The following is a 17,032-nucleotide window of genomic DNA, read 5'->3' as shown; positions in this document are numbered from 1 at the left end:
CTGTGTCTCACTTCCCATAGACAAACATATAAAAGGTGTAATGGAGACAAACAGAGGGGGAGAGAATGTATAGCAAAGAGATGTTGGATTAAAATGCACATGACCTTTTGCCCGTATTTTCTGACTAGCCATGCAATAACCTTTTTTTTTTTTGCTCATTATGGTTCCGGCAGTAGTTTCCCCTGCAGGCATCTAACAAACTGTTTGCAGGCTCCACTGCATTTGCACAAATAGTCCTGACCAGAATAATGACTCCAGATAAGCTGGGTGGTCGAAATCATAATTGACTCAGGCGCTGGGGATGAATCCTGGTGTTTAAATGAGCACACATGCTATCACTAATCAGTATTTTAGGCTGCATGGATGTTGCTCTGCGCTCTTTGACAATAATGCCCCAAAGGATGGTGTGAAAAGAGATGAAACTGAAAGAAAGAGAAAAGAGAGAAGTTCTCACTTGGGTTTAAGTGGTTGTGTTTTAAGCAAATATAACTTGGTTTACATGAACAAAAAAAAAAAAAAAAAACTGGCCACATGAAAAACTTATGATTTCAACTGACATAAATCCCTCCTGCTTCTCTCCGCCTTGTTTGTGATTTTACATCAGCCTCAAACAAACACATTTCACATCATTAACACAAATGAGTATTGATTAGGCAGCATGAATTAACACTTTGTTTGTGTTGGGTTGTTCAGTTGTTGCTGAACTGCTGGAGCTCTGCTCTCAATGAGGCTGAGAGTGTTTGAACTATACCACACGTGGTGCGTGTGGGAGGCTTTCTATGTCCTCTATACAGATGCAGGCTGTCCTCTGTACAGAGGATATAGAACATTGTGTTCAATGACGCAAGGAAATAACTCAGATGCTAGGTACATTCTGTGGTATGTGGGGACTTTTAACGGTTTCTGGTGTCTGTATATAGCTGTAATACTTCTGACTGAGACTACAGGGCTGAAAAAGAAACTGGATGACTGGCTGTAGTAAAACAGAAGAAACAGAAAGTTAATTATATTTTGAATTTGTGTTCAAATGTGTTTAATGTGTGTGTTTAAAAAATATTAGTATTTAATAAAGGGTTATGTTTAGATTGCCCTTTATTGTGTTTTCTTTTTCTTCTTTTCTTTCTTTTTGCATTTCAGTATTTGGAGAGCATTTCCCTTATCGTTTGTGTTTATGGGGCCAAGACCAAGATAAACAACCACACGCTGACATTGCGGCAAGAATCTAGAAAAAGTACAGTGCAATAGTTAGGCCAGGGTGTAGGGTTTAAAAGGACAAGTGTGTATGGATTTAGGGGGATACATTTGCAGATATAGAAAATAATATTTATGTATTAATTAGCGCATAATCCATTCAACAGTAGCCTATCACATTGTTTTACTAAGACCACTAGAGGGATCAGAGTTGGTCCTTTTCAAAAATGTATCAAAGTTAAAACTCTGGTCTCCAGTTCACCATGCTTTGTTCAAATATTTTCTCTCATCTTTTGAATGCTGAACAACATTACAAAGTACAAAGACGAATGTTATTTTGTATTCTGATCTGTATTACAGATCAGTTCATTATATGTAAGAAAACTGGTATAGCTTCAGCTTTAGATTCCACCCTGTTGAAGACAAGATGGTGAATAAATCATGGAATATGAGAGAAAAGTTGTGCTATGCGTTTTGATTTTGACCGACTGACTGGCACCACGCTGTGTGCAGTCTCATAGCAAGAAAATTTCAAAATCTTCAGACAGTGCCATATAATCCTTGAGGTTTTCATTATACTGAACCCCATTTTTGATATTCCACTAAGTGGTAAAGAATGACACCAACCAACAAGAAGATGATCCCAAATGTCACCCTGCATGACCTGCAACCTCTTTGCCAACAATAAACACACAGCATAGCCGTTCCCTCGTGCTGTAACCATGGATATGGTTGCTTCTTTATTTACTAAGATTCCCATTAGCTTTTGCATTGCAGCAGCTATTCTTCCTGGTACTGCGTTAGCCGTGTTGTTTGAAAGTAGCACTTTTTCTTCTTCACTGGCTCAGTTGGTCTCTCCCCAGCTGCATCTGCACCTGCAACCTCATCATCAGTTGTTGAGTCTGTGTTGGGACCTCTCGTTTTCTCTCCCTCTCCACCAGGCTCATTTTGCACGCACGTTAACTTAACAAGGGCTCCAGACTAAACTTTTCCTCTGGTAGCACTGGTGCTACCAACCCCGAGCACATGATTTGGTCGCACTGTGACCAGATGTTCCTCTTTTGCTGTGTTACAGGCCGTTTTAAACTTGAGAACCATCTCATTCTCCTCCATGGAGTGATTGCTCTTATCAAACTACTGAAAGAGGTGGGGAGGGGCCCAGTGTTTGGCTTCCCCTCAGCGTTTGGGTTTCTTACTGTCGTTGTGCAACTTTAAAGTTTCAAGCTTGAAGTCATATGTAACTTTTCCACATTAAAATGTCTAAAAATCCTTTGATATATACTTGTACCTTTAATCAGTTTGAGAGAAGGAAAAAAGTCTCATCAAATCATCATAATGAATCAAAATCTTTTTGCTGAAATTTTATCCCAAACTAAATTGCCAGTTTTAATAAGTGTTCTTATTGTATTTTATTTGTACCTTGGAAAATCATGATACAGCTAAATGTTAATCAGCCTGCACTGCGGGTTTTGGCTTACAGATGTATTCCTTTGACAACAGACAAATGGTAAACCAGCTTTGAAGAAGTGAAAAATCAAAATCACACTAAGTCAGTTATCCATGTAGATTAAAAAACAGGAAGTTTGAGTAAACTCTGGAACAATTATTGGTATAGTCAGTTTAACTCAGTTTAAACTAATTAAAATAAAACTGTACTGGTTGATGAGAACCTGTCTGAGTCTGTTCTCATTAACTGTAAAATAATATAAGTAATGCAAAGCAATTCTTATTATACCCTATTAAACCACAAGAGGAAGAGCTCATATTACTGTCTTGCAGTCTGAACTTTTGTCTTCAAGCTCCTCTAACCTAGGTTCAACATGCAGCCATTTTTTTCAGCAGTACTTAATTTTTCAGTGTGCTTATTGTGGTGTCGGTGTTGTGTACCACAACTTCACCTATGTGAGTGTCTCATTGAAATATAGTGAAACTAATTGAAATGATCCGATTGATCTGATCTGATTGAGTAGGCTAGTGGGATGGAAACAAATGGGAATAAAGTCTAGTAGGGTTCAGGTTGAAGATTTGTTGAACTGCTACAGTACAGCTACCCAGCAGTCAAAAACAGAAGTGTGGTTTTTGTTTGGCAGCTCAGCTGCACTGCAGCCATGAGATATACACTAAAAGCCAGTCCTTGTCCTCTGATTGGCTACTGTCCTGCTGTGATGTCATCAGAGCTTGATTATATAAAGGGTAACGGGCTCAGCTGCTTCAAAAGGGCAAGTGAGTGAGGAAAGAGAGAATGGCAGGCTGTGTGTGTGTCACACACAAAAGTAGACATTCATAACAGCAAGAGGAAGAGAAGCTAAAAGCTGCTGACAAACACATTATGATGATACTTTGTGATGTGGATTTAAAGGCCTCTGGATTATCAAATCACTGGATTGTAAAGCACAGGACAGAGCCTGGAGGTAGGAAAATTAACTGCAGGTCTAAAGACATATGCTACATATACATCTATCTATCATCTATATATATATATATATATATATATATATGTATGTGTATGTGCGTGTGTGTGTGTGTGTGTATGTGTGTGTGTGTGTGTGTGTGTGTGTGTGTATGTGACACACAAGTGTCTAATTATTCACACATTACTGAAGCATAAAAGGAGTTTAGTGTTGAATTACATGGTAATGGATAAACTAGTAGCATTAAAATGTTTATAATCATTTTTACACAGTAAAAGACTCGGATCTTCCAAAGTTTTAACAGTGTATTACAGTAGTTAAAAGCTGACGAATGAAATTATAAGATAAAGTTGAATCTTTTCTAACATATAATGAATTGATTTTGTACATACACGACAGGTGTTAAAACTTTAAAGTCTCAAATATTTCAAAAGGATCGTTCTGATTCTCTTTTCTTTATTCTAACAACAGCCAAATGAAAAGGGGATCTGGCCAAACATAATTGAACAGAAATTAGTCAGATTTTTTCAGCGTGTTTTTCTCACATTTAACAAATCCAAACTAGCTTTCATCTTTGACATATATGGTTTGATTTATCACGACAGCAAAATGTTTTATGACTTGTGCTTGTGCTTTTCAAAGTGCACAAAGACATTTCTCTTCCCTCACAATTTGGTCTACTGTCGTCAGTTTATTCTACTAAGCGCTGCAAAAGCTGGGTGTTTTGTGTGCGTGTGTATTTTTGTGTTTGCACATGCACTTGTGCCTGTGTGTTGTGTTTGTGCATGGACTATTGTGGGCACTTTTGTGTGTGTTTAAGTGCTCAGTGTAATTGCCACCGCCAAGCTTCCTCTGCTTAAATATTGGGCTATTTATGTCTCTGTAAATCTTTTGTGTTTGATTCTTGGCCTAAGGGAGACGGTCAAGTTTCTTTGTGTGTGTGACTGTTTAAACAGCTCAGGGAGGGAGAAGAGCAGAGCCTCTTTGGCAAGCTTGACTATGTGTCAGTGGAGGTAGCCGCCCAGATTATTGATCTAATCAGTGGGGGCAGTGAATAGTCATGAGGCACCATGAAAGATCCATCGATGTAAAAGGTGGCAAGGTTAGCTTAAGGCTTTATGAGGAAAGAAACAAGTGCACTAACCATTTTACAAACATGAATCTAGATGAAATAATTTGGGCGGTGACATTTAGCCTGGTATTAGATGTATGTAGGTGCATTATTATCTGACTAGACGACGCCTCATCCATTACAATTGAAACAGCCTTCAAAGCATCAGTGATGAAACACTGAAACTTGCCCCACACACTGGCACCTCCATATTCTCTAAATGTAAACACGTTGATTTGGGGACACTTAGGAACAATGACAAATTTTGACACAAAGGTGCCTGATGAGGACAGCAGACAGACAGAATGATTGACAGCACACCAACACTGATAATTAACATTCGCTGCCTTGTAACACTAATGTAATGACACTGTAAGGCTCTACTTGTGAGATGATTGTCATAAGAAAATAATCTCATTATGGTCCGCCCTGGCATTTTGACATGCATCCCAAAATTCAACACTTTGCTCATTGACCAAAGGAGAACTGGGTAAACACTTGTGGATCCATGCAACTATTTACAGCCTGTGTTAATATGTGTTGTGAGTGTGTTGGAATTAAGTCAACATACATAAAAAAAACCCAAGTGTGCATGAAAACAGAAGTTAACCAAACAACCTCTGGAGGTGCATTGAAAAACAAATGCCGTACATAAGCTGTTCCCTTTTAACTGTGTGTATGAGAATAATGCAAAAATAAAATAAACTGCCGCACAAAGCAAACAGATAAAATGCAGCTCAAACAGTAATACTGTAGGACCAGTTATGATCCTAAACCATTGCTTACTACAAAACCATCTCTGCTGTCAATTACACCATAAAAGAGTTTTTCATGCTCAGCCAGCCAACCGTGTGTAGATGAAAGCTAATGGCTTTTTTTTTTTCCTATACATACTGTTTAGCCTTACTATGAAAATAATTGAGTAATTAAAAATGCATTATATCAAAATTTCAATTTTATGTGGTGGTGCCTCTGAGCCAGTCCAGGCAGACTCATACACAACATACAGTATGTATTGTACTCACTGCAACATATGTTCAATGCAACCATAGCAATAAGACAGTATATTTAAGCTGCCTGGTCTTACTCTGGCAATGTTACTACGGCTGCTGCCCTTTTGCAGATACTATTGCATATGCTGCTTTAGCATATGTATCATTCCATAAGCCCCAACTTCCTCTGTGAAAGTACACATATGTTCATATCTGTAAGATAATGGCAGAAACTTTAACCTGCTGACCTCCCTCATGCTACTTGATGTTGACCTTATATTCTGATATCGTATGCACACTCATCTCTCTGTGCGCGCACACACGCACGCACGCGCACACACACACAAATATATATAGCATGTATACAGGCACAAACACATAGGTTTGGCACTTGCAGGAAACGCCCTTCTTCACTTACCACTACAGGTAACTGCTGCTGATGCTATAAGTGTGTTTGCAACATTCAACTTGTAGTGCAACATATAGATAAGTGCAAGGATTTAAGGATGATGTAGCCCATCTTCATCAACACTGAGGGGAGTAAAGAAAGACTTTAAGCCTCAACTGGACACACAACCAATACTGAAGACGGCAAAATCCCACAAACAGTGCAAACAACTAAATCCCCATAACACACAAGCAAATGTAAAAACATAAGCCACCCATCTCTTAGAGGTGCTCCTCCTATTTAAACTGCTCTCATACAGGATGACTCAAATTCAAAACTGCAGCTGTTCTGAATTTCAATCACTTTAAAAACATATATAGCTAGTCTTTATTTGTTTTAATCCGTTATGAAGGAAGCCATGTTGTTCTGTGTGTGTTATGACTATAGATCATGGAACCTGTGAGCACTGTGTCAGCACAGGTTAACCAATCGCAGCACAGCAACTCCTCACTGGCCTCTGATTTGTCAGCGAGCTCGTCGGAGTACAGTGACCCTGAGCTTGTGCTGCTGGGTGCTGCAATGGCCATTCTGGTTCTGGCCATAGTTTTTGGTAAGTTACAAAACATTTCATCGTTTCAGTTAGTCAGCGGATTTTTTTTTTTGGATTAACTGATTGTAGGGTCAAAACTAAAAAATATTTTTTACAGCTGATTTAGACGACATTCAACTGTCTCAAGTTACATTACTCTGAATGTATATTTTCTTCTGTCAAGGTAACGTCCTGGTGATTACCGCCATCCTGCGGTTCCAACGACTCCAAACAGTCACCAACCTCTTCATCGCCTCTCTGGCTGTCGCTGACCTCATCATGGGCATGGTTGTGGTGCCCTTTGGCTCCAGCTACATCCTGCTGGAGCGTTGGCAGTTTGGAAACTTCATGTGTGAGTTCTGGACGGCCACTGATGTGCTGTGTGTGACAGCCAGTATAGAAACACTGTGTGTGATTGCTCTGGACCGCTACCTCGCCATCACCTCGCCACTCCGATACCCAATGCTGCTCACCAGGTATGACCCAAGATGCTGACATTTTGGTCTGGTTGTGTTGGTTCAGAATCAAAAGTAATTCTTACTGAATAGGTAATCATATAACTTTTCAAAACTTCAGGCCTGGGTTGCTAAATGAATATAACATTTAATAGATAAATCTACAGTCAGTCACATAGAGACGATAACTGCCGCTCCAGTCTGCATGTTCAAACCTTGCAGCATGTTGCACATCCAGCCAAGCCACAATCAGTGATGTCACAGCAGGTGTTTTCTATCTTCTCAAAGGCTGTTGAAACCACACGTTTTGGGTTATGACCACAGGTGCACCATGCTAGAAAATGTGAATCCATAAAGATTTACAATGGTAGCATTCTGCTCTGTATAACTCAGTGTGGTTAAATCCTTCCTCCTGCATAGCTGGATATGTTCTGTAAATCTTCACTGCCACTAGATATCCCGCTAAACGACCAGCATCTCAGACCAAAACAAACGCTTTCCTCGGCCACAACTTCCCCTCCCCTCCCTTCAGTTCTCAGTCAGCAAGGTGTTAAGAAGCCGAGTGAAAGCGGCCACTAAGCACACAACAAAAAGTACAATGGCATGCAGTTACCCTGTGTACATAAGAGCCAACAAAAAACAATCAAGCCACAACCATTAACCCAGGCTAACATGGCCGTGATATGCTCCACAGCAATGCTAGCAGCTAGCCAGCTAGCGATAGCGACATTTGCCGAACAAATTCATAACAGCAGTTAGCTAACGTTACCATGGCAACTGTAGCTCCTCATTAATGGAAAAAAAAAACGTGTAACATTATGTAGCCATTAAGTTACTTACATGTGGAGGAGAAGAAGCCATGTCTGAGTCAAGCTGGGGTCCTTTAGCCGCTGGTGGAGCTCTCCTCTGCTAAAGCCAGAGCAGTACTGGCTCCAAGGTCCGACTGAGAAAGAACCGGACGCACAAATGAGACGGTAAAAACTTTATGGATGTTTTTATTGTCCACTGGCCGACCAGGATTTGAGCCGGTAGTCCCCATGTCCAGTCCCTGTGCCCTGGTCTTATCTCTTTCTTTGTCTGGGATGTTTTTGGGCGAAAATGTGGTTCTATCAGTGGATGACATTCTGGATGTTCGTTTCACCTGAATGCTGCACACTGCACTGTGCAATCTCACCTGTGGGCGGTCCATATGTGTTTATGAACATGGGGAAGGCCAATGGTTTAACAGGAGGGATCCACATGCACTGACGCGCACACATACATGCACTAACATGCACGTGTACATGCAGTAACAGGCACATGCTGCCAGACCAGATACCAAAACAAAAAACAGAGAAACTCAGAGTACAACATACATAAAAGTTTGCTGCTACATTATTGTTAAAACAGCTAAAACGTTTGTTAAAACAGCTATAATTCATACTTTTTCTGAGCAATACCAATGCATGATGAACCTACAGAGAATTATCTCCTGAATCTGTAGCGCTCCTTGGTTTGACAGAGCTTTTTTAATAGTGATCATAATGTCAAACTAGCACAGTATTTCTCACTTATCTGTGTTTTCACTAACATATTTACAATATCGTCTCTTTCTAACAGGGGTCGTGCCTTGGCCGTGATCCTCGGGGTTTGGGCAGTGGCTTCCCTCATCTCTTTCCTGCCCATTCATCTGAAGCTGTGGGTGTCACGTGAGGATGAAGCTAAGCGGTGCTTGGCCGATATGTACTGCTGCGACTTCAACACCAATGCGGCATATGCTGTGTCCTCCTCCATTGTGTCCTTCTACCTGCCACTGGTGGTAATGATTTTCTTGTACAGCCGGGTTTTCCAGGAGGCGCAGAAACAGCTGGAGAAGATCAGAGGCAGGGAGAGGCATTTTTATAACTTGCATTACACTGCACAGCTGGCTTATCCCAATGATAGCCCTACAATGAATAAACTCAGGGTAGAAACTGAGGTGGGAGAACAAGCAGGACAGGACAGACTAAACATGCAGAAAATGGGAGTAAGGACAGAAAAGGGGGAAGGAAAACACTCCACTACAAAGCGTCTAAAGTTTTGTCTTAAGGAGCACAAGGCTGTAAAAACTCTGGGGATTATCATGGGAACATTCACACTGTGTTGGCTGCCCTTCTTCATCCTCAACATCCTCATGTCCTTCCTCAACTTGGGTGACATTAAGCTGCTCTTCAGACTCCTCAACTGGCTGGGATACTCCAACTCAGCTTTCAACCCGCTCATCTACTGCAGCAGCCCTGACTTCAGACACGCCTTTCAGGAAATACTCTGTCTGAGGAGCAAAGTGGGAGGCTGGGGAGGGAGGAGAGGATGGGGATGGTGCAGAGAGAGAGATTGTTACTCCAAGTCCCCAGGTAGGACGAATGGGGACTCAGACCTGAGTGGTGTCAGGGGGGTGGACAATCAGCAGACGTCAGCATGGGAGGGCCGTCAGGAGAGCTCTATCCGAGACAGCCCGCTCACTCTGGCTCTTCCAACGTCTCACTGTGAGCAGGTTTTAGAAGTAGCTCCAGGTTCTCTGACAAACTGGCGGGCCAACAGTTCTGCCAATGGGAGCTTTAAGGAAAATATGGCTTCTACTGCTTGACCAAATAGGATGTCAGAATACACACTGTGCAGTAAACACTAGTTTGATGGAGCTTATATTGGTTGTGTCTTTTCGGTCATTTTGAGGCTGCAGCTCAGTGCGGTTAGAAAATACCCCATTAAGTGTGCTTCAGTCAATGTTACTTTTACTTGTGTTCATTGTTCCTCTTTGCTGCTCCAGATCACAACTACGACAGCGGCTACACAAGTAAACAATGTTTAGCAAGATTCTTTAAAAGAGGCCTGACTTAAACCTTTAAGTGAATATTCAAGGCATCGCAACACAATGTATTGAGGCACCAAAAAGCTGAATCGCATTCACAACGATTCAGTGCAAAAGTTTGCAAAATGTATCGCCTCAAAAATTATGATAAACACACAACAAGAAAAGCTGCATTCACAGAGTGAAACCAAACAGTAGGAGCTTCATCAAACTGGTATAACAGGTTTATTATTGGAAGGTGTTTCTGTTATTTTGTCAACCCTTTGTTTATAGAAAATGGACAGCAGACAGGCGATGTCATAATGGACTGCATATGAATTGCTACTGAAATACAGGACAAATAAGAGTAAATTATTTAAGGATAAGTGTGCTGTTCCCTTTATCACAGTAAAGAAGAGAAAAGGCTTTAATGACAGCTGGACAATAAAATACCCCAAAAAAACAGGAATCAAAATATCTTGCAGGCTCATGCATTCCAAAATGCTCCTTTACTGAAAGCTGCTCATTTTTATGGAGTGATACCTGTGATGTCGTTGCACCAACTGCTTATCATCATGGTAGAACATTCAGAAGGCAGAGAGCAACACCTGGAAGGATAGCAGCTGTGAATGTGTCTCAGTTTATTGCTAAAAAAAAAAAAAGAGTTGGAGCAGTAGCCTTTTGTTTTTAACACTGCATACGGTATTTTATACCAGGGCCTGATTGGTCAGTTTGGATGACTGGGATTCACATGAAAACATGCGTTCTGCATTTTCTTAAAGCCTAAATAAGCATCAATCAAAGTTAAACAATACATTAGTTACTAAGAGTCAATAACTCAGCTGATCTGCTCCATTAAGACTGTGTGGGTGTGATTTGATCGCAGAAATCTCTCATGTTAAATCATGAAAACTCGAACTTTGGCAGAAAATTGTGTGTTCTTGTATGATCCCATCATCCACAGTAAGAACCTGACGGAGAAAAATAAGTTTTCAGGGCCTTTTGAGGTGAATTTGAATAAACATTTAGATATAATCCCGCTGCAGTTGTTAGGTATTTATTAATTAAGACCTGCCTGTGGCCAAGCTGCAACACAAGGCAGGAAGCACAAGCAGGAATTCAGCACCACATTTACAGGGCTAATAACTCTGTCTGCCAAGAATACAAGTGCAAGTCGCAGATCCAAACAAAGCCTCCACAAAGCAGAGATAAAAAAAAACATTTTGTCTGCCCTGTGGCTAAAAGTCTTATTTGAAAGAGAGGGTCACATTTGAGGATCACTTGTAATAACCGACCTCAGACTATCAGACTATCTCCCTGTTATTCATTCCTTCCTAATAAACCTCATAGCTGGTGCAAAACCATTTGTGTATCAGACCTGAGACCCAAACTTGTGACTACTGCTCTTTCTCTCTCTACTGCTTGTTCCTTTCATCACATATTTGCTGGCTCTATTTTCTCTGTGTCTCTCTCCAAACATTTCTATCTATCAACTCGTAACCGTTATCCTGTCGGCTTTACTTCTTTTATAGTAAGGACATTGTAATCTGTCAGACGGAGCTGGGGAGATCACCAATTCATGCAGTGGAATCTGTTCCCATAACATTGTGCTGCTGCACTCTGTAAAACCATAGCAATCAAACAACACATATTTTAAGTGCTTACCTTTAACATTACTCAGAAACTTGGTTGAAGGGAAGATCAATATCATTATTTTGCAAATTCATCCTAAATACTGTGTAAAGACTCCCTACATCAGATCACATTATACTCCAAATTACATTTGGGAAATACCCTCCCCAGCCCAGCCTCTACATGTATAGCTAATTATTTAATTAGAGTAATAAAAAATAAAAAAACCTGAGGGTCAATAATTGGCAATGGTGTACTGTAAAAATGATCTACACGTGTCTGCTTGCATGTATGATTTGTGTACTTGTGATTATTGTGTACTTGTTATTATTGTGATTATTGATTATGTGTGCATTTTAAAAAAAACTTGAAACATGCCACTGAATATTTGTAATGTACTGAAGCGTGAGTGAGATTAGGATTAACCAAAAAGTCAGAAAAGACAGTAGTTTAGTTTTCTCTTTGAAATCCAATTGAATTTTCAAATTCAACAGAATTTGAAATTAAAAAAAAAAAAAAAAACAACTGAGTTTCAAATGCTTTCCGACGGTTGTCTGAATTTGCTGTCATGTGTAATAATTGAATTTATCCGAGCAAGAGTTGAGCCAAGAGCTGTTTTATTGTGCTTTTTGTATCACATCTGTCTTCATCAGATTACACACGTCGAGCAGCACTGAAACACTGAGTCTACACTTATGGTATTAGTGTGTCTGTCTTGGGAAACTTAGCCACATCTGAAATGTGCTTTGTTGAAACTGAAGTTTAGCTTGTCAGTAAAGGAACGGGATTCTTTTCTACCTCCATCAGAGTCACATGAATGTCATCTCATCTCTGTAAATATTTATTTGAACGCTGTTGTACATGTGTGTGTGTGTGTGTAAAAGGACGAAATTTTGAAATTGTATCGTTTTGAAAGTGTTGCTAAGCTATGCCTGTGTGTGTGTGTGTGTGTGTGTGTGTGTGTGTGTGTGTGTGTGTGTGTGTGATCAACATAGTCAGGTCGAAGTTAAAATGTGCCAAACATGACTGCAGACAAATAAGGTGAAAAATCAGCTTAACATCTAATAAGACTGTTCACAGCTTCCTTTCTAACAAACGGCCTGGAGCTATTTGGCCAAACAAGTCAGGCTCACTTAGCCGTCTATACAAGTCAACCAAATATGTGTAGCTTACAACCTTCTTTGGGATTTGTTGCGGTTGTTGTTTGGTTACAAATTGCTTTTGAAAAAGAGCAGTGCGGGAACAGATTCTTAGACTGATTGCTACTCTAATCCTTCCTTTTAACGGGGCCGGCTGCTGCATAACAACGTTCCCATCTTAGCATTGGCGCGCGCTGACAATCGATAATGGAAACAGCGGTTTTGTCATGTAGCCAGCTGGGCTAAAAAATCATTCTGACAGAGAAGGAGCTGCACGCTGTTGCCCAAACCCAGCATTCATCAAACAATCTAATCAAAAAGCCGGCCATAGTTTCTCCCAAGGTGTATCATAAAAATTTCCATAACCCTGGAAACTTGAAAAAACTTCAAGAGGCTCTTTGTCAACAAATAAGATGAGAATGGAAATGTGATTCACATCGCACTGCAGCTTTAACCTTTTTAACTAAGCCCACTGGACAGACGCCTTTTGTGCTTATCCAGTCATCCAAGTCACTCTTGAAGACTCGGCTCGTCTGTTTGCATTCGAGTTTACGCCTGTGAGCGTGTGTTTGTGTGTTTGTGTGTGTGAGGCATGACGTACAGTGACAGGTGCAGGCGGTCACAGCAGCTACAGTATCAGCTGCTGCAGGGGAAATACAATCAGCTATACTGCCTCAATACACACTCACACACATACACATGCACAGCAAGGCACTGTGTGTGTGTGTGTGTGTGTGTGTGTGTGTGTGTGTGTGTGTGTGTGTGTGTGTGTGTGTGTGTGTGACCTGTTTCCAAGGAACAACTTTCCACTTTAGGTATGTTAAAGTTAATGTATGCCCTTATGTTGTGTGTCCTGTATACCAACTGTATGTACTAGTGTCCTGGGTATTGTGTTCATTTTCATTTGTGTTTGTTTTTTATTAATAAAATGTGCAATACGATTGTCCTCAAAATGTTCGCAAGTTTTGTGGATCGCCTTTTGTCAACTCAACACCAAGACGTTTTACAAGTCTGTATCCACACACCTACCTGACACACAGTACGTGCGTCACTGCAGCAAGATGAGAACATCAGAAAGTCCATGAAAACAACATTTTCATCCTGTGTTAAATTTAAATCATTAAATCTGTGCAGATAGTGATGGCAAAAATAAAAAAAAATGCACGCTTCACGTCACATGGCTCTGACCTCGGTTTTGGAAAGAATCATGTGAAAAAAATTTCCCCTCGGTTGTTTGATTACATAAAACTGTTTATTTTTAATACTGAGAATTTAATTTGAGGGATTATTTATTCTGAAACCATACCATAATGAAACCTTTAATTGAATGTTCTAATGTTTTATTTAATTTTAGATTGATACATCAGATATCACATGGATATTAATTGCAGATCCTATTCCTGCTCTGTTTATTTAGATCTTTTCTCGCTCTGTGTCTGTTCATGATGTTTTTGCATTATGACACCAATTGAAAAAGGACCAACTGAAGGAGGCATGTTTTGAAATGTTTTACATCCTGTCACCTTCCTTTTCCACACGTGAGCATCTGCTCTCACTTCCCTGTCAAACATTAGTCCGGACGTGTCTGTGCTTTGTCTTGTTAACTGGCATTACAGAGCTGACAACAGGCAATCACAAATATCCTGTGTGATCACTCACCCACAAACACACAAACATTTACACCCGCAATTACAGCCCCACACATACAAGAGGACACACATACATATATGCACACAAACACACCCCTGTTGACAGGCAGATGCAGTTTAATCCCTGTGAATAAAAACAGAGACCCTCTGGGCTGTGCCTCAGGCTTTTGTACACAGTACACAGTGTAGAGGTATGCCCTCCAGATAAATACAGGCACACACACACACACATACACACACTGGAATACATATGTAAAAAGGCAAGACATGCACATGTGCACACACCCACAGATGCTCGCACGTCATATGGCAAGTACACATTACTAGACACGCGCGCACATACACAGACACAAATGCCAACACACACACATACACGTGGCATTGCAGAATATGCAGAATATACATGCATGGATACACAATGTCCTGAATGTGTGTGTGTGTGTGTGTGTGTGTGTGTGTGTGTGTGTGTGTGACTGTGTTAAAGAGAGTTGTGCCAAGTGTATCTTATGATCACGTAGAGTTTATAGATGGGGAGCTTGTGTTGCTGCCTGAACTGAAGCCGACCCAATATCTCCTGCCAAAAAGCAGGAAAGACAGTGAGAACACACAGGTCTTCTGTGTCGCCGTCAAACACGTACAAAAACACCACATTTCTGAGAAAGTGTTGTGGGGCTTTCCAGCAACTAAACACAGCGATCCTCCTTATCAAATATCAACAACCTGCATATTATCTCTAGTTGCGACACATATTAATTTTTCTTTTTCAATTGTAGGATCAGTTTTATACTTGTCAGTCACATAAAGGAGCTCCAGATACACGGGATCACACAGGTGTATGTAATGTTTGAGCTCAAGACACCATGAAACACATAGTTTCATTGAAGCAAAAAAATAGCGAGGCAGCTTCCCTCCCATTTTCTCCTTTTGGAAGAATGTATGCATGGGTGCCTGGATGCATCTGTTTGTGTGTACATGCATGTGTATGTGTGTCCCGGGGTGACTACTCTCCTACAGTGTGCTGCTGTTTGCACAGAGACATTACATAATGTTTGTCTGTCCTTGGGTGCTAGGGTGGAGGCATCTGAGAGTCACTTGATGCAAGTGTCCTCCCTGAACTGAAGCAATAAACTGAAAGATAGCAAGAGCGGAAGAGTGAAAGAAGAGACATAGTCAAGTTTTGCACATCAGACTCAACACAGAGGCCCAACACTTTATGAATTGTACCCATAAGCAGTGGGTAATGAGCGGTATGCTATGCTTCCCTAAAAATGTCCACAATTGCTTATTTACCTTAAGCATATATCTTTGGTGTGTATGTCTTACTGCTGCAGTAAATCTTTTTATTTACAGATGGGTGGCTGAGAAATGTCTCAGAAGCTCATGTGTCTCACACCAAACACATTATGGTGTCTTCACACAGTCAATCTCAATCTGGTTTGTCAGACAGATTACCCACCGCTATCGCAATGCCACTCACTGCATGATGATCGCAAACTACATGGAAAAATCTAGAAAATAAAATTGACAAAATAAGATAGATGTATTGTGTTAAACTGTTGCTATAAAACAGAAAAAAAATGGTATAAAATACATCTGATTTGTGAGATTTTAATGCATACTGTGTGTCTATTTCAAACCATATCGCTTCAGAGAATACAGCAAAAAGGCAAATGTAGTGTTCAAGTTTCCTTTCAGACACTTCCAGTGCAGTTATGGCCATAGAGATGGTGTCTTTTGTGTACTAAATTAGCCCTTTCCTCTATCAACCACAACAACAACAACGACAACAACAGATGTGACAATTTTCTATCATAACTTTACCCACCACCTATGCAAAGGTCTATTAAACAGCTATTAAGAGCCCTCTGACTCCGAGACTCAAGGACACACACAGACATGAAGCCTTGAGATGATAATCTGTCCCTTGTTATAGTTGCTTCAGTCAGGCTCATGTCCATAAGTGAGAGAAATCCTTTCACCCTTCACAAACTGAAAGCGCCGATGTGCGTTTGTGCTGTTACTGAGAACACAACAACTTTTCACATCCAGCAGCAGCCTCAGGGTTGTAACCCCTGTGAACGCCTGTGAACTACAACCAAACAACCACACACATCAGCTTATGGGAAAAAGCAAAACCCTGTCCAGCCACAACATGACTCAACACTGCACTGATCAGTTGTAGTTGGTAGCTTTGGTCTATAAATAAGGCCTCGCTATCTTGCTCGCACGTCAGTCTGTGGTAGCACACACTGATCCAGTGAGTAACTGTAAATGAGACCCTTGATCTGGCTTTGGATCATGGCCCTGATCACTGCTGCTGTGCTCAATGTGGAAGTGGGAGGTACATAAATTCTGTATTTGCTTTGTTTTCTATTTTTCGGTTTTTGTTGTCTTCTATAGCCACACATAACTGCCATTAATTTGATACTGTATGAGTTGCGATAAAATGTGATCAAAAACACTTCGATTTTTGTAGAAATTACAACAAACAAGATCAAATCTGTTAATTAGCGAGATGTGGAGGTGCTGCTAGGTGGATTTCTTTTTAACTTTACAACTGAGAGTGCGCTCAAGCCTCTTAAATAACTCTTTTCCAAATTGTGAAGCCATTCCTCAAATAGCTTGGAAACTAAGATGGACAAGGGAGATGGTAAACATGGAGAACATTG

The 17,032-nt window shown here is 40.6% G+C and overlaps 1 protein-coding gene across 1 annotated transcript; it reads left to right on the top strand.

Moving 5' to 3' along the window:
• The first annotated feature begins 3,418 nt into the window (after nucleotides 1-3,418).
• On the top strand, nucleotides 3,419-13,667 carry adrb2b (adrenoceptor beta 2, surface b). The gene is made up of 4 exons (XM_023429474.2): nucleotides 3,419-3,602; nucleotides 6,541-6,703; nucleotides 6,867-7,158; nucleotides 8,737-13,667. Exons 2-4 carry the CDS (start codon nucleotides 6,544-6,546, stop codon nucleotides 9,740-9,742), a joined length of 1,458 nt encoding a protein of 485 aa, XP_023285242.1. The 5' UTR covers nucleotides 3,419-3,602; nucleotides 6,541-6,543; the 3' UTR covers nucleotides 9,743-13,667.
• Nucleotides 13,668-17,032: the final 3,365 nt, after the last annotated feature.

Source organism: Seriola lalandi, unplaced genomic scaffold (assembly GCF_002814215.2).
Source record: "Seriola lalandi dorsalis isolate HSWRI2012SDOR001 ecotype SW California unplaced genomic scaffold, Sedor1 jcf7180002054893, whole genome shotgun sequence".
Lineage (NCBI taxonomy): Eukaryota > Metazoa > Chordata > Actinopteri > Carangiformes > Carangidae > Seriola > Seriola lalandi.
Note: the sequence above shows the minus strand (reverse complement) of the source record. Positions and strands in the feature narration are given on the sequence as shown.